At 44.0% G+C, this 17,200-nt stretch overlaps 1 protein-coding gene across 2 annotated transcripts in view; it reads right to left on the reverse strand.

Moving 5' to 3' along the window:
* Positions 1-14,210, reverse strand: part of HEATR3 (HEAT repeat containing 3) — a 32,105-nt gene extending 17,895 nt beyond the window's left edge. The window contains exons 1-10 of one of the 2 annotated variants that reach the window (XM_019731889.3): positions 13,884-14,210; positions 13,593-13,765; positions 12,152-12,239; positions 10,651-10,763; positions 8,648-8,757; positions 6,234-6,374; positions 4,478-4,755; positions 1,034-1,124; positions 765-922; positions 405-487 (exon numbers count right to left, since the gene is read on the reverse strand). In XM_019731889.3, the coding sequence (XP_019587448.3) occupies positions 405-487; positions 765-922; positions 1,034-1,124; positions 4,478-4,755; positions 6,234-6,374; positions 8,648-8,757; positions 10,651-10,763; positions 12,152-12,239; positions 13,593-13,765; positions 13,884-14,021 (1,373 nt within the window). In that variant the 5' untranslated portion in view covers positions 14,022-14,210. Of the gene's footprint in view, positions 1-404; positions 488-764; positions 923-1,033; positions 1,125-4,477; positions 4,756-6,233; positions 6,375-8,647; positions 8,758-10,650; positions 10,764-12,151; positions 12,240-13,592; positions 13,766-13,883 lie in introns of those variants that run through there. The other variant, XM_019731891.3, reaches the window with a different exon arrangement.
* Positions 14,211-17,200: the final 2,990 nt, after the last annotated feature.

The raw sequence follows: 17,200 nt of genomic DNA on the forward strand, positions 1-17,200 counted from the left end.
AAACAGTTTAGTGTTATTTGTTTCTGAACTTTGTGAGAACTGAATCACAGTGTGTATTCTTTTGTGCTTCGCCTTCTTGCTCAATGTTGTTTCTTCCATGCTGTGAGTAGTTCTAGTTCAGAGTCTTTTTATTGCTGTATGTATTCTACTCTAAGATGATGCCAAGTATATTTATCCATTCTGCCACGGATGGGCAGCGAGGATGTTTTCAAGGAGGGGGCAACTGCGAACCAGTGCACTGAACATTCTCGGTCTTAGAGCACGTGAGCACACGTTTCTCTAAGGAATACACACAGAAATGGAACTCCTGAATCTGGGGGACAGTCAGCATCTTCTATTGAATGGCCCACTATTTCATATAACAACACAATGACAAACAGTTTCGGAAGCAGAGAAGTTCTTACTTTCTAATCAAAGGTTTCCAAGTGGGGTTCTTAGAACATATGTCAACTGCAATGCTGTTTGGAAAGGCAGTTTTCTCAAAAATCTAGATTTAAAAAAGGCAGTAAAGCACAGGTTAAAGAGTAGACTCCTTTCACACGCGATCCCTTTACAAAACCCCAATGTATCGCCCTTCTGAGGTAAACAAACGGTAAGGCTTGACCAGCATCCGTTCTCGCCCACTCCCAGTACTGCTGGCGCCGTCTTGTTTCCCAGGTCTTACCAATTACCTTCAGCGCGGGCTTACTTCTTTGCATTCAGAATGAGAAGCTTTCTTAAGCCTTTCCCATGCTCCCTAATGGGCCCTGACTGCACACGATTACCTTCTTTGGGATGAGGCAGTTGGTGAGAGCACTGTGAATCTCATGGGAGAGGCAGAGGGGAGAGAGCAGCTGGCCACCGCCCTCACTGAAGCAATGCTCCATAAATGCATCACTTTCATCACTGCTAGAGAGCTCTTCCCATTCATCATCGGAGGGACCTGCGTAGAGCGCAAATCACACGTTACTGGAAGGGTTAAGGAAATCCTCGTGGGAGCTGCCCCCTTAGTGGGGGTGGGGGGTGGGGGAGAGAATGGGAGCTGGTAACAAACCTTCACTGTAGCACATGTTGACGATAATTTCCAGAGCAGTCTGCTGAGCTGTCAGCATGGCGATGGCCTCTCTCAGTTCCTTGTCAGTAGGCTTCAAGAAACACAGAATCGTCAAACAACCAACACTCCATGTTAGGAAAAATAGTTCCTCATGAATTTCCTTAATTAAAGCCTCCTGGATGGTTTTGGCATTCGGGATTGAGCACATGGGGGACAAGGGGCGGGGGGCATGGATAGAAGAAAAGTCAAAAGTGCTGGAAGTACAAATGAGCATTGATCCCACTTGGCACTGGGGAGCAGGCCACCGTTAACTGGGCTTCCATCTACCTGCAGGGCTATTCTGTAGTGCTGCTTAGGTAGCTGGAGAGAACAGATAAATAGTCAGGAATTCTGAACTGAATTCACCCTGAAACTTAACCTAATGTGTTGAGAAGTAGCTCAGCATACTAAGATTAAAACAAGAGTTCATTTCAGACTGCAGTCACCTATACCCGACCAACCTGCTTTCAGATGCTTAGATGTCTTCTTGGAAAAGATGCACTAACAAGAACTACTAACAAACGCTTACATGACCAATAGAGCTTGGCTAAGGAGCAGAAAGCCTTGCTTCCTGGCTTTCTTTGAAGACTGCAATGGAGCATTTCTTTAACACGTTGCGTACGGATCACGAGAATCTTCACGAGGGATTTAAACCCCGCGTACGCAACGTGTTAAGACTGAAGAAAAAGGGGGATTTTATTTCCCCACTGGAAGTCAATAACATAACCTTCACCAATTAACATTTGTAAAATGGATTGTATAAATTTACATGACTTTAATTCTCAAGTCACCTATGAAAAGTGAAATAGCTACACAGATATTCCAAAATAATGTGTATTTTACATTAAAAGCTAAAAATAATGTCTATTTATTGTCTGAATGATGGCTGCACTATAATTTATTAAGTATTTCACTACTGTGGAATATTTCAGATTATTTGGATATTTTGTCTCCTCACATTCACTCGGTCAAGGTTAAAAACACAACTATAGACCTATGACAGATTACCATTTTCCTTTCCAGAATATTTATACTCATTTATAATCCTCCAGCAACTTCCTTGTGCAACAATTTAACTGTAACTTCAAAACATGTTCTTTAAAAAAAAAAAAAGAGAGAGAGATGGGGCTGGCCCGGTGGCTCAGGCGGTTAGAGCTCCATGCTCCTAACTCGGAAGGCTGCCGGTTCGATTCCCACATGGGCCAGTGGGCTCTCAACCACAAGGTTGCCAGTTCAATTCCTCGAGTCCCGCAAGGGATGGTGGGCTCCGCCCCCTGCAACTAGCAACGGCAACTGGACCTGGAGCTGAGCTGCGCCCTCCATAACTAAGACTGAAAGGACAACAACTTGACTTGGAAAAAAGTCCTGGAAGTACACACTGTTCCCCAATAAAGTCCTGTTCCCCTTCCCCAATAAAGTCTTTTAAAATAAAGAAAGAAAAAGGCAAATTGCTAATTTAATAAGTAGACGTTGCTCAGGAATCCCTATATATTTTTATTCCTTTTATTGCTGGCAAGAATGAATATAAAAGTTATCCCTATTTGCTGCGTATAATATGCAACCAAACAAACATTTATAAGGAAGACATGCTGTTGCTGGGCTCGTCCCCACTTAAGATGTACGAAGATCTGGCTTAGAAACACTCGGAACGTGTTCTTAACGTCCACCTTTTCATATAACTCTTCTGCTCAGACGTCTGAGATTCGCTTCAAAATATTCAGTAGGCGAGGGAAGTGGGTGGGGAAAGAGATGAAATAGAACAGACCACGACTGGGTAATCGACAACTATGGAAGCCAGGCAGGGATACTCTACTTTTGCACGTGTTAAAACAGCAACCTGGGATGGTCCTTTCTTCATATATTTGAGATGATAGCTCCTTAAGTTAATCGATGCGATGAAAGGTTTTGACTCTAAAGGATTCTTGCACAAGCCACTGGGCAGTGAGAAAGAGGAGAGCTGACTATGAATTTCTATTCCTGGCACGTGGCCCCACGATGCCTGGCTCCAGCGTCTCAAATGTCCAGTCTATTCAGTTATGTTAACAGACTTTGAAAAGCAAGCTTTTGTTATGAGAAAACACTGTATTTTATAAGCACCCAAATCTATTTTTAAGTAATACTAAGAGAAGCGAATCTTGAACCAGGGCACTTGACCTTGGGAGCTGTGGATGCTCGTCCCCTCTGGCTTCCTTCTGGAGCTCCTCCACTCCGTGTTCCCTGACAGCGCACCTGTAGTTTCCGGTTCTGCTGACAGCAATTCGGGGTAAAACTCGGCGGACCAATCAGGGAAAGTCAGTGCAGTGCCGGCACCGCCCGAGCGCCCCAGTCCGGTTCTGCGGCGTCCTGACACTGCACATGTGGGTGTGGAGTCCCGTACACCCCGGATCTAGAACCTACCCTTCCCGTGACAGCAGAGAGATGGTGCTGGGCTCTTTGTAAACCCCCTTCGGGGAGGACAAGGCCCACCGCTATGTCTCTGTCTATCTTGCTTTACTGATTTTAAATTCTACGCAACCCGGACTGCGACGCACAGTGAGTCAAGGAGTAAAGGTGGGGCTCAGACACGCGCCTCTGCACCAAAAGGGGGTGCTATGATTTTTAGGCCACTTGATGATTTGAAAGCAACTCAAGGGCAGGCTGGCCTTCTCCTTTTTGTAGTCAGCCCAGCCCTTAACACCAGGCTGTGCCTCACAGCTAGTCATGAGGGCTGGCAAAGTCGTTCTAACTACAACATTTTGATTTCCTTAAAACACCATCAATTCGTGCTTGACAAGACTTCGTGAATGCGAGAAAGTAGTCTACTGACATTTATTTTCAAGTACATTCCATTTAAAGAATTCTTATTGGGCATAAACTTATCAAAACTCTAAGACACTGACTTAAGACAATTCTTAGTTTCGGTGCATTTTCTAGGCATAAGGACAGGCCACGTCTGAAACTGTAGGAAGTGGCATTGTTACAGTTCATCATCTTTCTTCAGAATGACGTTAGCAGCCTCCTGACTGGTTTTCCTGACTGGTGACGACACTAACCTGCTTTCACCATGCTGCCTTCAGTTTGAAGACAGTCTGGGAGGCGGTGTGTAAATGAAGTGAGGAAACAAAAAAGCTAGGAAGATGATAGTATGTTTCTAAAGTGTTGCAAAAGTTTGATCTATCCCACGTCTGAATCATTTTTATATAAAAGTTTCTTTTTAGACAGGAGAATCCCCCCTGCTCCCCGCTTCTCCCTTTGGGAATAGATTTCTAATGTTATGAGTGTTAATAGAAAAAGATGACAATTTTTACTGAAATTCCCTTTATAATTAATTTTGCAGTAACATGTTTTTCTACAAAGCTCAGAATACCTGTTAAAAGGAAATAGCAGTGTTAATTAATCCATGTTGGAAGGTGTGATCCAACTTACTGGAAGTAAATCCGAAATGAAAGTTTTCCTTCTGACTTTTCTCTTATGAGGCATTTCTTCCATTTCATCATCTTCAATCAAATCCCCACCATTAGCGTTCGCTGATACTTCTTCAGTCTCTGCAGCAGTTTTTAACCTTTGCGTTTCGGCCTCCTTCATTTGAATAACCATTTCACCAGCATCCACTTCCAAAACTTCAGATAAGATCTTTAGTATGGCATTTATGATTTCTGCCTGACTCTTGGATGGAATAATCTCTTTTAGATTCCAAACTGTGCCTGGGGAAAAAATGAGCATAAGGACAAATGAATCGCCTGTGAAATCTTTTATTAAATACAGATTCCAGAAACAAGACAGGTTTCTTTAGGCTCAGGTATAATTCAAAAAATCACGATGCCACTGCCTCCTGCCTTTGTTCAGTTTTTATTAAATGTCGAAAAGCTCTGCACAGAGGCAGCGCCCTTTATTACAAGCCTTCACAATCACCTCCCTTCACTGGCACACAAGGCCACGCAGCAACAGATCAAGAGAGCACTAATCAAGTTTCTTCGAAAATGAAAATTAAGTTGCCTCGCTTTCTTTCATCTTAACCTGAGCTGCTCTCCAAAGCAGCTTCTTATATTCCATGAGTGGAATGGAATGCACAAAAATTCCAAAGTCTCATGGACAAACCAGACAGCAGGTTCTTGGTTTTTTTGCTTATCAAAATACATCAGGTGGTACCATTCAGTAGATAAAAGTGACTGTTACAATAAAAATACTTCCTGGGTATATATACCCAGGAGAACTGAAAGCAGGTATTTGTACTCAACAGGTATTTGTACACCCATATTCACAGAGGCATTATTCAACAGCCAAAAGGTAAAAGCAACCCAAGTGTCCACCCACGGATGAATGGATCAACAAAATGTGGAATAACCATTGGAATATTACTCAGCCTTAAAAAGGAAGGAAAATCTGACACATGCTACAACACGAATGATCTTTGAGGACATTAAGTGAAATTTCAAAGCCAGTTGGACACACACAAAAAATCACCACTAGATAATTCCACTTACATAAGGCACCTAGAGTAAACAGAAAGCAGAATGCTGGGGGGCTGGGGGAGGAAGGGGAAATGGGGAGTTGTTTAAGGTGTACACAATTTCAGTTTTGCAAGATGAAAAGAGTTCCGGCTGCAACACAATGTAAATAAACCTAACACTACTGACACTACACTCAGAAGTGATTAAGATGGTAAATTTTATGTTACGTGTATTTTACCACTAAAAACAAAAACCCACCTCTCAAGATACATTATTACCTCTGCAAGGCCAAAGGGCAAGAGGAAATTATACACAGAAACTGTATAAATTACCAACTGCTCAACAGATGGTCAGATTATTTCTTATTTTTGTATTCAGAAATTCTAGGGAGAAAAGAGTTGGCGGAGAAGATCTTAGAGAAAAGTGAGTGGTCGTCTCTTGGATTGGGCATCTCAGTGAATTTCTGAGGTCACTGGTTAATCAGGGCATCCTGACAATCACATTTCTTTATCACAATGGTAGTTTGTTAAATTGAAAACAAACCCATTCTAGAAGGCTTCCCAACTATGCACAACCGCTTGAATTCAGGGTCTCCACTTAATCATTACAATTTTCAGAATAGACATAAGCACAAAAGGCTCTGATAAATGAAATAAATGGATGTTGGCCCCCTATCTCTACCCACTGCAAGTTACTAAAAAAGCACACTATCACAAATGGCTAAACTTTACCTGCCACCAATGTCTTTAACAGAATATATTCCATGGAACTGCCAGGAGAAAGCATTGCTGATTCCAGCACGCGCAGTGCTGGGGCATTGAAAGATTTCAGTAGCTCTATGTTATCTTCGGTCACTGTCTGCAAACAATATGCTAGAAAGACAAAAATTAAGTATTTAGAAATGATGAATTAATTCTGCTAGGATAACTTACACCAAACTAGCTCATCAAAAAACATTTGCATCTGTACAACTCCTTCAGACCCAGGTAGCTTTTGTAGGATACATATGCTGTACCTCAGGATGGCACACGCAAATGAGGGTTCTCAAACCACCAGTGCTGTAGAACACCTTTCTTTCTTTTATTTTTCTTAATTTCTAATTCTTTACAGAACTAGACTTTTATAAAATACAACTGAAGAGGCTTTTAGATGTCATGACAATGTGGAGTTACTATAAACATCAATAAAGGCTTATCCTCAATTACTCATCATGGACCAGAAGCAAACAGCCTGCGGACCAAACACCAGTCCCATGGACAATCTTAGAGAAGTTCTGTTCAATAACAAGCCCTAGGTTTGGGGACATTCTGGCTTCCTTTACATTCAGCATGACCTTAAAAGTTGTGGTCATTTCTGATGAAGCAGTATTTAAGAAAAAAAGGATTTTACAGAAAAATATGAGAAAATAAAGAGATGGGTAAAATATTAATAGATATATGATGCATTTAACTCCTCCCCTGCATTAAAATAAGACAATGGATTACAACTTGTACATTAAAAATAATTAACTGAAAGTATCAAAACATCTGGGATTGCATGCAAGGTTTTGACAGAAGAGACTTCTGAAGCACAGAGGAAGAAGCAAGCCCAAATGTGTTTTCTTTGAGGTATTGTATTCCATACAAATCCATTTCTTTCCAGGTCTAAAAATCACACCCATTCAAATTAGTAAAAATGTATGCTATTTCTGTGATCTAGTTTGGTTCCCAAAATACATTTGTATACAAACCCATATATATGCATGTATGTTCGTCTGGCTCTTGCCCATATACATAGATCCAAATGTATTATTTTTCTCATTAAGAGACTAATTAAATTCACTTTGGCCAAAAGCCATGATAAGCTGTGCCTGCTACCATAAAGACAATATGAATTCAAAGAAAGCTATACCAACAGACAGGATGGAATCTCAGAAGTTCACTTAATTATATGTAAACCTTGCTTGATTTTCAAAACAAATAACTTGACATTTGTTTAAAAACTCATGAACCTAGCTAAATGCAGAAAGAAAACTATTATACAATTCAAAATGATTCTGATCCATTTTTTAAAAGTTCATTAGAGAAAAAAACTGAAAAAAAAATCTATAACAAGACTAAATGCACAAAGATAACAATGAAGGTTTTCTCTTAAAAGCCACGAGCTAACTTCACTTTAATTATAATTCTTATTATAATAAAAACTGCCCTCTGAGATGAAAAGTCACTTACCAATTTCCCAGTTCAACTGTTTACAAAAATCCCCATTTACTCACAAATCTCCCCTCTGCCAAAGATTCCATTTTGCTAAACTAATTTTTGCAGTAGTATTTATTCCACTTTATTTATTTATTTTTTAAATTTTCTGTTCTCTTGAAAGTGCCCATTAAAGCTAAGAGAAGCATCAGTAAGGGGAATACTCCTTAGGAAGAGGAATAATACAGTAATAAATTAAAGTAAGGATAACTGCAGGAGAAATGCATAAATAAAAGGACAGCTGGATGCCCGCCATTCTGACAGGTAGAAAAGGAAAGCTTTTCATCAATTAGTTCTCCACTCTACCCCAAAGTTCTGTTGAGCCACCCACCCTCGTTTCTGCCTCATGGCCCTGCTGAGTGAGGCCCTCCCATAGTGCTCTAACCCCATGTGCAGAAGGCGAGGGAGCCAAGGCAGCTGAAGCTGCCAGAAGACTTTCCTTGCCCCACAGAAGGGAAGCAGGCCTATGTGAAATTTTACTGATTATCCTATCTCAAAAAAAGCCCAGGTTATCAGTTTTCTGATGAAAGTAAAAGAGAGTGGTACAAGTCTGGATGCCAGTTAACTTTGGCCCAAAGGCCTGGTAGATGTGGGTTACTATGTCTCAGTAAATGGGAGATGAAAGCTCAAGAATTAGCCAAGGCTTCTGAGAAGGGTTATACACTAGAAACCACATAGGCTCACATAACTACCTTCCTCCCTTTCCGAGGGAAGAGCAGGAAAATTGTATGAGTAAGTAAAGTATTAATGACAGAGTTTAAAAGATTCAGAACAAACAGAACTCAGCTATGCATTTATACACAGTGAGAAAAAGAAACATCACTCCTGTAGAATAAACATGCTATGTCTGAATAAAGCTTTTTGCGTAAGACCACACATACGTAATACATCATCACCTTTTCTTCACTTACCTACTGAAATAGCCAGGCCAACATTGGTAGGAAACCTACTTAAATACTTTAACACAATCTCCAAACACCCTTCTTTGTTGAATATAGACACTGCTCTACTACTGCATTCACTAAATTGAAGGGGGAAAAAAAAGTTTTACTATTCACGTTAACATTAAGAAATCAACCACATACATTCATGAAAAAATAAATTAGGCTTTATAAAAGAACCCAAGAGGTGAAGTCAAATACCCGCCATTTTTATAGATGAAGAAATCAACGCCCATTTCCAGTCACTGTACATGAACACAACTGGCTACCTGTGTTTCTATTTGTTTCACAGTCAGGTCCTTTAGGCCAGCTCTTCACCTGCACCCCAGTTTCCTTATAGGAGGTTAGAGCTGGAAGAGATCTTAGAAACCATTTGTTTCACCTCCTCATTTCATAAATGAGGAAACCCAGGCCCCAAAAAGCCAAGTGATCTGTCTAAAGATCACACATTTTGTTAGTGGTGGTTCCCTGGGTTCAGCCTACTGGTTTTGCCACTAAACTACAGTAATAATAAGTTAAAGTGAGGCGAAAAAGCCTCTATACTTATCACACAAAAAGCACAAATTTTAAAGAAAGTAAGATTAAATTTTATTCATCCCTTTTAGATTGCTATTATAATTTCAACAGGCAGAATTTGCAGTCTGCAACAGAGAAGTAACCGTGATAAATATTTTTGAAATGACACCTTTTAATAAAAGAATCAGAATTAATGCTATTAATGGTATCACTGTTAATAATAAACACATACTAAATACAAGGTAAGCAGAGCTAATTAGAATTGTATCCGTGTCCCAGAGAAAAGCATTCCCACACACACACTACATATACACACGACACACCAATAGTTAACAGAGCTGACTAAATTATTAAATTCAATCCTTCATTTAAAGGTAAACTATTTCTAGCGAGCTAGTTACGGCAATGAGCCTACCCTCATGAAGCCCACAGTAAAATCGGGTATAGTCAGGAAGGTAAGACAGACAAGTGTTAAGATAATTTAAAATATACACATATGTAAATATAATTTAAAATGCAAACTATAAAACAGAAACGCTGAGAGCTCTGAAAGTTGGAAGTGATATAGGTAGGTCTCACAGGCATTAGGAAAGAGAGACCCCTGTGGAGGCCACTTTTTCAGGCTCTTTCCAAACAAATTTTTAGAAAATGTCCAAGTTCAACAATTTATGTACGTTCAAGTTATCTGGTGTACAGAAAAACAGCACCCACCAGCTTGTTCAAATGCCATTTCCTCAAATCTGATCTCTCCCGGTTTCCTGGTGGAACGCATACACTCGTTTAAAATGAGATCATAGGCAAGTTTGGACGGCCACGTACATTAGGCAGCTTTTTAGAGCCAATTTAATCTTGTATTCTAAGAAATACCTGTGCTTTTAGGTCAGAAGCTATCATGCTGCTGATTAAAAGTAAGGAACGATGACAGAATCTTGCTAGAAATGTGGAACGGAAAGCGGGGTAGAAAAAACAAATCCAGGTTGTGTGTCTAGTCATTTTCATTCCTAACTGCAACTCCACTGCACCCCCGCCCCCCCCGCCCCCCCACGCTGCAGTCATGGAATGGAGCCTGGCCTCTCCCGACTGGGCCACCGCAGCTCTTCCCTGTCAAATGGCTAGGCCAGGGGGGCGGACCAACCACGGTCTGTGGTCCCTGTCTCATTCCAGATGCCAGACCAAGGCAGCTGTTGCACTGGGGCCTGGCTGGCTTTAAGACGAATGCGGGCGGTGGGGACAGGGGTGCAGTGTGTGCCAATGGCTGTGATTCCCCTCATTACTGTCAGTAGCAATGCCTGGAGAGAAGAGCTGTGAAACCGAGAAAGATGTAGTGACGCGATGATAAGGGCTAAGCCGGGAAGGAGGGCTGATCTTAGGGAGAATAGAAATTCCTCTGGTTTAACAGAAAGAGCAGCAGCCTGCGTAGCAGTGGGGCAGCAGGCTGTGTCTGGAAAGCATCTTACCATATATTCCACAGCACGTTCACGGCTTCGTTGGCTATGTTCTCAATAGAATTTCTGTTCTGATCTTTTTTTTCCTGTGGAGGCATCTCATTTGAATCCAGCCCAGCACTACACTGTAAACAAATATCATAATTAGCACCCTGGTCCAAAAGAATAATTAAACAAAAAGGCTAATGATAGTGAAGAATCCCAAAAAAGAAACATCAGAAATTACAGTGGTTAACAAGCCAATCAAATTCTCAGAAGCAGTCCAGTTCCCACAGCATTGCTCCCATTTGGCAAGAAATACAGACAAGAAAGGTTCACAGGTCATTGTACAAACTAGATATAAAGCATTTCACATTTGAAATGAAAATGTAAAATCAACACAAAGTCTTTTTTCTAACGTGATAAAGACAGTAAATAAGGCAAAGAAAGGTAAATACAGTAAGAGCTACCATCTACACGGTACCCTCTACGTGCAAGGCACTATTGTAAGCACTTGACATACATTAAGTCATTTGATTCTCACCACAAACCTATGAAGGAGACGAACTGTTATCCCCAGCCTCCAGCTACAAATAGGAAATTGAGGTACAGAGAGCTTGCTGAAGGTGGAGCTTGGTGCATGGTGAAGCTGAGCAAGCGCGGTGCCCTGAACCGCTCTGCAGCAGTGCCTCTCCTGTATAGTCCACAGCACCCCCTAAACACAGGGCTTCTCATCTCGGCACTCCTGACATTGTGGACCGGATGATTCTTTGTTGTGGGGGCTGTCGTGTGCGCCGTGGGATGGTTAGCAGCATCCTTGGGCCACTACGTGTCAGTAGCAACCGTTACCCTCAAGGTGTGACAATCAAACAGGATGGCTCCAGACACTGCCAAATGTCCCCTGTGGGGCACATCACCCCTAGGAGTAACACTACTTTAAAGGAAACAAGACTGATGCCACTTATCAAAACTGGATATTCTTTATATGACCTTCAAGAAGTGAAAATGACACATCAATACAGAACAGTGGCCCAGAGGCATGCCAGAGAGAATCTTTAGTTCCCAAACTACATCATGCAATAAAGATGGCACGTCAAATTTGGGGACTTAATGTCACCTTCGAGACAAATTCCTAATACCTGTGCTTCAGCTTACAGATGCCAGATAGGGCTGATATGAGGATTTAATAATACACAACACAAAATAACACCCGACACACAAATGAACAATCAATAATACGCATTCTTTTTATTGTATGAAGTTTAAAGTCTACAGGAGTCAGTCTATAATTTTAGGAAGATCTTTTCCAACTAGCATATAAAAAAGGTAGTAGAGACAAACCAGAGACTGGTATCAACGATGAGAGATCAGTGTTCCCAGGAAAATAAAATTCCCATAGGATGTTTGGAGGGAAGACGAAAAAACTAACACCAAAGTACTAACAAAATAAATACGTAAACAAATCTAAGTTTGGATGCTAAAAGCTACATTAAAAACAAAACCAAGCCATCAGGAGACTTTACAAACCGCGTACCTCTTTCAGAAGAGCGACCAGAGGAGTCATGATATCCTTAGCCACCATGTCATCGCAAACTTCAAAACCTCCACAAGCACTGAGATTTCTACGCGAGAAGTTTAAAACGTGTTACTTTCAGATCACATGTCACAAAACACTATTCAGCTCTCAAATTTATTCCCATTTCTAACCACACTTAAGGTTTCCCAGATGAAACTGCTTATTATTTCCATACGATGTTGCAGAACCAATCCATCGATTTCCACCTATTCTGCTCCTTGTTGTATATGGTGTACACAGATCTTAGTCATGTTTAGTCACATAACAACTCAGCCTGAGCCAGTACACAGGTGTGTGCCTATAGGGAAGGGAGAGGCAAGAAGACTTTCCCTATTTAATGTAAGTCACAGCCGAATCTTATGTGAAGGGACCTTTTCTTGGAATCAAGACTTCAAGGGCGGCAAGGGTGAGGCTACTGAGAAGGACACCCCTGAAGCAACCCTGACTTGCCAAGTCAATGAACGAAACATAACACACATAGACAAAGCTGTAAGAACTACGAATAGTAACTTCTCCGCTTGCCCCCTCTACAGTCCATTCTCTGCACAGCCACCAGCGTGGCATTTTGAGAGGTGTGTTTTGAGTAACATGAGATCATGCGACGCCTGCTTAGAATTCGTCCTTCTCCGTCTCTCCAGCCTCGTCTCCCATAATACCCTGCTCCCTCCTCTTCTCAGCCACACTGACCTTTCATTCCTGACAGCGCCGAGGACCACCACCTCCGTACTCACCCGTCCGCGGTCTCCCTGCTTTGCTGTTGCTCTTCCCAGTCAGGAATGCTTTCCGTTTTTCCGTACCTGGCTCTATCCTTGATGAACGCTCAGTTCACAAATGTCATCTAGAGATGTCCAATTTAATGGACGGTCTCACCCCCAACTCATCATCCTCTTGGTTTTCTGCATAGCACGTCTCACTAGCTAATGTTATGTTTCACCTGTTTACTAGTTTCCTGTCTGTTCTCATCAGCATGGGATCTTGGCTGTCTTACTCAATGTCCTGCCTGTTCAAAATCCCCTGCACCGAGAAGACCTGGCACATGTACTGGAAGAGTCCCCAGAACCTCAGGAATGGATGGAGGGTTCTTGGACAGGGGATAATGTGCGCTGGGCCTTGAGGGGAGGGTGCTGGGCAGGGGGCGGCTGCGGGTGAAGCACCCAGGCGGACACTGGAATGCGTGGGCTCAGGGGGTCACGGGGGCCTCTGGGGTCTGCAGCCTGAGTTCGAATGCCCCCCCTGCAAATGGGAGACCCTGGGCAGGGCTTGGCGCTCCCGCGCTGCCTAGGACAAGTGCACTGCGGATGACACAGGTCACCCCACGGCGCGTGGCACCCAGAAGGCGCAGACTGGACGCAGTGCCGCCTGGACCCGAGGCACCGCCCGGGACCCCCTCCCTGCTCACCTGAGTGCGCCGGCCGCCGTCTCCCTCACCGCCAGACTGGGGTCGAGCAGCAGCGGCCCGAGGCGGCGCACTGCGTCCCGGCGCGCCAGGCCCGGGAGCGCCGGCCGCTGCTGCACCAGCCGGGCCAGCCCTGCGCAGGCGCACTCGCGGACTTCAGCGCTCGGGTGCTGGAGCTGCGGGACCCAAGCGTCAGAGGGACAGCAGAGCGCAGGCCCGCGGCGCTGCCGCAGGGCTCCCCCAGAGGCCCTCCGTCCCCGTCCCGGCCCTGGGGTCGGCGGGCCCTGGCCTCACCTTTTCTAGCAGCTCCGCTGCCGGCCCGTCGTCCTCCTCTCGCTCAGTCCCGTTCTCGGCCGCTGCCATCTCGGCCTGACAGTCGCCGGTAGGGGAGAACTGAGGTCGCTTGAAGCGCTTCGTCCGGCTCTTGCCCATGGCAATGTAAGCTGGAGGGAAGACCGAGAGAGAGAGGAGAAGGGCAAGAGCAAGATGCTGCCGAGCTGGCGGCAGGGACTTGGAGCCAACCCCGAGGATGGTGGGGGTTCGGGCCGCTGCTCCGCTGGACCAGCTAATAGTCTGAGCCCACCTGGCGAAGCAATGCGCAGGCGCATGGCGTGATCGTGGCAAGGAGGGGGCTGGCGCGGAGAGCGCGCAGGCGTAGAGGAGAGGATGGGCGGGGCCAGACCTGGCCGTGGGGCGGAGTCCCGTGGATGTTCCACGCCAGGAGGAGGCTGGATTTGAATGGTTGTACCGACTCCGCCTCCCACCAGCTAGTGACGTGTATCAAGTTACCGAACCTCTCCAAATCTTTAATTTCCATAACAAGCAAATGGGATTAAGAATACCTAACTTGCAAGGTTACTGTGAGATTTAGATAAAATTATGTAAAGCACTTAACAGCAAGCCGTCCTGTGGGACCAAGCGTCTTGTCCTCATCCTCTCTCCTGCCCCGGCAGACACTCCACCTGTACCTCTCTTAGGATTGTCCACGTGTGCTGTCCCCACTAGCCTGTGAGCCCCATGTTGGGCAGGGGCTATTGCCAGTGCCCAGCACTCAGCTGAATTGAGTTCCTGAGACGTCTACTCCCCCATGATGGTTTCTGCCCTCGTCTCAGCTGGCCCTAAAGTGACTCAGTAGTTATCAATAAGGAATGCTGCTGGTCGTCTGCAGATAATCAAACATCTCTACTTCCAGATCTTGCCCAAACCCAAGCCATCAAACTGGCCTGATGAGGACCCTGGTGACACCACCACCGAGCATTACGTGAGCTCTGAAATGCAGCACCACTGCCTCCCCACATGCCTGTACCCCAAACACAAAGGGGTCGGGGAAGTCTCCTGGGAGAGCTGGACTGATTTGGCTAGCATTCCCTAAACCTGGCAGGGTTCCTCAAAAGGAGCTTGGTGGACAAAAACCGTCCTGAGAATTATCCAAATATCCAGTGAATGTTAATAGGTTTTTTACAAAATGGCAGGGAAATGGGTGGAAACAGGGCTCTCATCAACAGGACCACTTAGAGCATTTAATTTTAATATGGAGTGTGGGTACGCTCCAAAAGGAGGATATAACAGCTCCTAAACACTGGTGATCACAGACCCTTTATTTCTGTAATGGGGTACATGTCTGTTTTTTGCTCCTCTGCTCCCTCTCAGCCTCTAAGTCCCACTCCTTCGACTTTCAAAAGCTCTGACCTCTCTGGTTCCACTACCTGAAGTCTAGTTCAGGAGCTCGCATCGCTCACCTGGACGAGGTCATGCCCTTTCAGTCTACATAGCAGTCAGGCATGACCAAAACACGCAAGGCTAGTTAAATCACTCCCCGGCTTCCGGCTGCCCTCACGAAAACTGCCACGCCAATTCCTCACCTCCAGCCTCATCTCTGGCCACGACCCCTCTCCAGTTCCATGCTGCCCCCACCCCTCACCATTGACCCTTCAGATCTGTTTGGACATAACTTTCTTTAGAAAGTCTTGTCTGGGCTGGACCCCCTTCTTCTGGAGGTCCATTTTTAGCTTTCATAGCACTTAAACCACATGGTAATTGTTCTATCACGGGTCTATATTCCCCACTAGACATCAAGTTCTGAGAGGTAAAAATTTTTCCTCACATTTTAAATACCCAGCAAAGCACTTGCCACATCAAGGGTGGTCTACAACAGTGACGAAAGATACACCTAAAACCTTCAGGTAACAGATGTCTCTCACACAGTCAGACTTGCATAGTAAACAATCATATATGAAAAACATGGTTTTAAAATGTTTGTTCTAGACAAGACGCACCTCCTATTTTTGTGGAAAGAAGAGGGGGGAAGATAGAAATTACACTTACCCAGTGTTAAAAGCATATAGAAAGCTTCACATGGGAGGAATGAGGTTCGAGTTTCTATGGTGTCAACAGGAGAGGAAGTAAGAGGCCCTCTAGTTGCCAGTGAAGGCAGAGACTGTCTGAACTCAGTCTCTACAAACCCCCGTCAGGAGTCCAGTTAGAAAGCTGAGCCTCAACAGGCAGCACTGCGTCAGCCGGAGCCGTTTTCAGTGAGGTTGTCTGAGCAGAGAAAGACACCTAGAGCCATTTCAGGTTTCTTCCTCAGAGGCCAAATATTCTTTTTTGCATTTAATCCACCCTTCAGGTGTTTGCTTGGTTCAAAAGATAAGCAGAATTTCCTCATAGTTCTCTCAACAGATATGTTGACATTGGATGAGGCTGCAACAGTGAGTTGGGTATTTTTAACTTTTAGGATTTGGTTTACCAACTAGATTTACTGAGCACTGACTCTAGCCAAGCACTGTTCATGTGCTTTACACGAATGAACACATTCAATACACAATACAAACCTGGGAGTTTGACATTGCACCTCAGTCCTATATATCACCTACCTAGGACATGAGCATTATGCCCATTTTACAATTGAGGAAACTATGGGTACATAATTTGCCTAAAGTTACAAAATTAGCAAGGAGCACATCTGAGAATCAAATCCATTCTGGCAATAAGAGTCCACATTTTTCTTTTTTTAAGGAGAGTGTAGCTCATGCGGGGATCGAACCGGCAACCTTGGGGTCATCAGCACCATGCTCTAACCAACTGAGCTAACCGGCCACCCCAAGGGTCCACCTTCTTAACCATAACACTATACTGTTTCATGAATTCAGTTCAACGTTGACACACACTCATAAACATCCTTTCAATCTGAATCCAGAGACGGGGGTTCAGGTGCTGGTTCTGTCTTTCGTAAAGTCCTGGGGACCTAGAGTAGAGTCACTTTGAAACTGAGACTGTCTTCCCCACCTGTAAAATACATGACTGGATTCAATCAGTAATTCTCTAACTTTGCGGAAGTGGGTTTGAGGGTGAGGGTGGTGGTGAAGAGAAGCCAGTCTGGCAATGATCCTTGGGCCATTTCGACCAAAGTAAAGATTATTTTTTGGAAAATGAACTATTCTGCTAGGACTAAAGGTATGAAAAATCGTTAACAAAAGTTTCTATCTTGGGGCCAATGGCCTCCAAGTAGACTGGCATCAGGAAACCCATGAAATCCTCTCCAAATGCAAGCAAAGTATATGTATGTACACAGGTGTATTTCTGTTATGGAGAAGATACACGGCTTTCATTAA

Source organism: Rhinolophus sinicus, chromosome 8 (genome assembly GCF_057876585.1).
Source record: "Rhinolophus sinicus isolate RSI-liver-muscle chromosome 8, RSI-T2T, whole genome shotgun sequence".
In the NCBI taxonomy this organism is placed as follows: Eukaryota; Metazoa; Chordata; class Mammalia; order Chiroptera; family Rhinolophidae; genus Rhinolophus; species Rhinolophus sinicus.